General features: G+C 39.3%; 1 protein-coding gene across 1 annotated transcript in view; it reads left to right on the top strand.

Moving 5' to 3' along the window:
* Positions 1-2,561, top strand: part of patl2 (PAT1 homolog 2) — a 10,379-nt gene extending 7,818 nt beyond the window's left edge. The window contains exons 12-19 of the mRNA XM_032502446.1: positions 36-142; positions 223-276; positions 345-487; positions 654-810; positions 915-1,055; positions 1,153-1,250; positions 1,340-1,480; positions 1,594-2,561. Coding sequence (XP_032358337.1) covers positions 36-142; positions 223-276; positions 345-487; positions 654-810; positions 915-1,055; positions 1,153-1,250; positions 1,340-1,480; positions 1,594-1,627 — 875 coding nt within the window. The 3' untranslated portion in view covers positions 1,628-2,561. The remainder of the gene's footprint in view (positions 1-35; positions 143-222; positions 277-344; positions 488-653; positions 811-914; positions 1,056-1,152; positions 1,251-1,339; positions 1,481-1,593) is intronic.
* The last annotated feature ends 2,167 nt before the right edge of the window (positions 2,562-4,728 follow it).

Consider the following 4,728-nt stretch of genomic DNA (forward strand, 5'->3'; position numbering starts at 1 on the left):
TTTTTTTTTACTATAAAATTCGTTTGCTATTCCAGTGGTGCACATTGAGGGCTCTCTGGGTCAAGTTGCTGTATCCACATGTTACTCTCCTCGCCGTGCCATCAGCGCGGTTAATGCAGTTCAGGCTCAGGGTCCACTTGAGGTGACTGTTTTGTTTCAGTTTTTGGCATCTTAAGTGTATTTATCCACCGTCCTGCATACTGACTTATTTCCACATTACAGGAACAGAAATGCATCCAACAGCAGCGGTTAGAGGTCCTCAGCAAAATTGAAAAGGTACCTGCTGCTTGCTTGTTTTTATGCCGCGAGGTGCATTTTATTTACCATCTCCACTTCCCCTGCAGTTGTTCATGGTTCTGTTGGAGGTCGAGGAGGCGGAGAGGATGAAAACCACCGTCTTGTCTGAAGCAGAAGAAAGAAGGTTGACTGAGAAGTCCCAGAAGAAAGTGGAGCACATCTACTTCCAGCTTCAACATCACAATCCCCTGTGAGTATACACTCCCTGCCTTTGGCTGGAAGTGATGCACGTTTTGTTTGTTTTAAAAGTAAAATTTTAATTTGTCTAGCTTTCCTAATGAAGCTTTATAATTAGTTAATCTATTTGAATATTGATTGAATTTGAGCAATGAATTATCTTAAATGTTTTGATATAGAGATTCTGGAGTGGAGTTTCTTCCTTTCCTGCTGGTCTCAAAAGGCAAAAAGCTACTCGCCCGTCTGCTCCCATTTCTGAAACATGACACTACACTGAAAATCTTGAGCGTTGTGACGTCTAACCTTCCTACGCTGATGAGCAGAGATCCAGAAGAGGTGAGACAGAATGCTCTATTTGGCTCTGCTGCACAAAGACTGGGTAAATGCATGCTTTGGGTAATTATTGTGAATGATCTTACTGTCCTCATATCCTATTTTAGGACCTTCCAGTGCTTTACCCGCCTCTTCGAAACGCAATTGGAGGGCTGTCGTTCAGTCAGCTAATTGGTGTCCTTAAAGATTTGACATCATCTGAGTCTTTGACGACATACGAGTCTCTCACACTGGCATGTCAGAACAAGGTTTGTGCTTTCTGTTGCTCATTGGCTGTTTTTATTTAAAATTTTTTTGCAGGGAACTTTTGTGAAGATTTCTCATTAATTTATTTTCCTTTCCCAGTTTGGACTGTCCTTGCTGTATGCTCTTCTCTCCCAAGGAGAGAAGCTTCTGTCCTCAGGTGTCCCTCTAGAGCCCAGCATCGGCGACTTTGAGGCCTGGTGAGGATTTTAAGGGCTAATAATTCATGGCTGCAGATGATTTTTAACATTTATAAGATCGTGGCAGTAGTGTTCCTGTTGTCTTTTAGGACCGACACAATATTCCAGGTGGCGGGACAGCTCTCCCAATGTTCACTGGTGGAGCCGCTGCTCCTGCCCTCAAACCTGCTCACTCTCTTCTGCCGTTACCTGGACAAGCGCACTGTGCATCAGCTAAAAAGCAACATTGAGTAAGTCCTTCTTTTTGTTTTGACACAAGAGGAGCCACTTTTCACACTGTAGACATATTTGTCAATGTATTTGGACGTAGATCTAAATAAAATTATAAAATATCTTTATTTAGGTCTACAACTGGATTCCTGGCTCTTCCATCTTAGGGTGGGCATAAGCTACTGAGACGCTCAGCTAATGACCAGGTTGTATTGAGCACTAGAGTTGAAGGAGCAGAAGCGTAGCCCTGACAAAACTCCTCAGTGTTAATTAGTAACAGAAGAATGTATTGTACAAAATGTTTTTTTTTTTTTTCTTCTTCCTGTCCCTCATCCCTTCACATTTTTGCACACTAAAACTGTTTCCTTTTTTTATTTCTTTTTTTTATCTGATCTTTTTACTTTCCTCCCTTTGGTCTTCAGAAGGTTACGTCAGTGCAATTTTTTTCTGAAAATCACAGAACTGATTTCTTTTGTTTTAACTTTCCAAAACAAGTGTTGTCATTTCATGTGATTGCCATATACATACTGAGTTGATAATTTTACGTTAACTAGTAAATGGAGCAGATTCACTTCTGTCTTCTATCTAACCCCAGTTGCATTCAGGATGAACTTGAGGTATCACTTACTGAGAATGCGTTATATCAAATATTGGTGACCAGGTTGAGGATTGTATAGTAATTTATGATTGTACATCTGAACCTATGTTTATTATAATAACCATTTAAGGAAGATGGCATGGTCCATCAACATAAGCTGTGCAGTTTGTTTTTTTTGTAAAAAGGCATACATGTGTAGCAATACTAAATATGATGTATTTGTAATTTTTATTTATTACAGTATATTAATTTGGAAACAGTTGTAATTTATATTGCACCCTTGTAGAGCACTTGCAACACAAATAAAAAAAAAAATTCTTTACAAAATGCTCAATAGTTTGATCAAGTCTGCAGAAAATCTTAACATACACCATCTGCTCTTTGTGCTTTATACAGTTGAAGTCCTGGACATCAGCTTGAACTCATGGTGTTGTGGTGCAGTGGGTCTCAACTCACTCATTTTTTCAGGGAAACAACTTAACCATAATGTTCTCCTGCAAACAGAACATTACAGTTAAGGTTTATCACCTGTAATACTTAATAACTTTCCCTAATGTAATAAAGTGCAAATAAACAATGTTCCAGAGGCATGCTACAGTAAATGGTGCATGGTTACCACTTTAGCTACATAATGGTGTGATGAGTGAGTCTTTTTGGTGTGGAGCACCTTTTGGGCCTGCTCAACGCCCAGATGCAAGGAAGACCCCGGCAATGCCACCCGCGGAGTTTCACCCCGAGAATAGGTTTCGATTAGCTCAATAGTTAAACCACCAAAATACAGAAAGTACACGGTTCGACTTGTGCTCGCAACCGGAAATGTAGTTCCTTTTTTAAAGACAATCATTTTATTTATACAGTTACTAAGAACCTCAAATATACAATACACCCTGACATGGGGGAGATGAGTGCTGAGGCTTTTACTACTCGGATGTGGAGGGACAGGGTCAAGGGGTGTGGGATCTCAGGGAAAGATCACCCCAATCATATGTGAAAACTCGCACACACACACTGGTGAAAACTCAAAATAAACCATAAGGGGGGCGGGAAACACCGGAGACAGACACCACCATAACCACTGCTGGCACTCAGCAACTGTGTAGAAAAAGAAAACTTGATTATTTGGGGGGGGAATAAATCAAACCAAAATAAATGAAAAACAACTTCAATCTAAGATAAATATAGGCAGCTAAAAGTTATTAGCTGCCTAGAGCCAAACAAATAACCAAAGATTGACAAACCATTAAGTTTCAACAGAAATGACTATCAGAACCTAACCAAAAATCACTTTATGCTATTTTAACAAAAGAAATCCATAAACAGAAATCCCAATCTCCACACTCAATAAACAGGCAGGCCAAAGAAATGCAAAACTATTGCCCGTGTCACAAGAACACTAAAACTAATACATCCTGGTTGGGCAACAGATCCTGGCCTAGTCATACGGTGTGAATTAACTCTAGCGCACATTAAAAAAAAATCTGGGATCAAGATTTCTTTTTTTTTTTTTTTTGCTGAAGGAAGTCGGAATTTAACTAAACCAATAAGCCTGAGTTCTGTGCTGAAACGCCAGTGTGTGACATTCCTGAAGGAGGAACTGGCTGCAGGACATGATGTGACTGTAGATTGGTAAAGAAACGTCCATTACATACATTTCTATACAGAGCTGAACTCAAATTAGAGTTGCTAACCAAAGGGATTTGCAAAATACACAAGGACAGTTTTGCAGTTTTTACTGTGATAGAAGAGAGAAAATATATAGTAACAGTGGTGTGAAGCAGGGAGGAACAAAGACTGCCTTAATATAATAAATTACTTGTTTAAATGAGATTTTATATACATAATATAGCTGATACTATGTGCACAACTTCAGTACCCTGCTTGCAGTGATACTTTGTAATGTAGGCCTAATGTGCTATATGAGCCCCTATTTCTCTTGAACTGTTGAAATGTCTTTCTCTTTTTTTAAAGCGTTTTTGCTTAGTCAGTGGCAGACTATATAAAGACTGTATAAACTGTTAGTGTTGGCACTCAGACATTTATTTTCTTAATACTATGGAGTGGGTTGGATTTTGGGTCCACGGTGCCTAAACAGCGTCCCTGTGTGTTTTTCCAAATTGTATGGGGGTATTTTAGCCTTTTAATAGATGGGACCGCTGTAGACAGGAAAGGAGGAAGAAAGGGGGGAAGACATGCAGCAAATGGCTGAAGGTTGGGCTCAAAACCTGAGCTTCTTTGTCAAGGACTGAGCCTCTGCATGTGGGCGCCTGGTCTACTAGGTGAGCTACCCCGGTGCCCATGTTTAAAATAAATTTCAGTTCAAAAACTGCTATTAAGACAAATGAGTGATGGGATCAAGTCTGACAAAGTATTTAACCTTAAAGTAACTACAAGTAATACTGAAGACAGTAAAATAGTGTGCCAAATGGTGTGTTCATGTTCATCTCTGTTCATGTTATATTTAAAAAATTGACACATTTTGAAAAGGGTTTTATACAGTGGTTAGTAAATTATCTAGTACTTTTTTTTTTTTTTTTTTTTTTTTTTAACAGTTCATCTTGTAAGACTTACATTATAATCTTTATACCATCTCCTGCTCAGGCCTCTCATTGTGCTCCCAGCTGTCAGTCTGGGTTTGTTTGCAGCAGCTTTAAGGCAACGTTGTCAAGTGAG

This window comes from Etheostoma spectabile, chromosome 21, assembly GCF_008692095.1.
Source record: "Etheostoma spectabile isolate EspeVRDwgs_2016 chromosome 21, UIUC_Espe_1.0, whole genome shotgun sequence".
Lineage (NCBI taxonomy): Eukaryota > Metazoa > Chordata > Actinopteri > Perciformes > Percidae > Etheostoma > Etheostoma spectabile.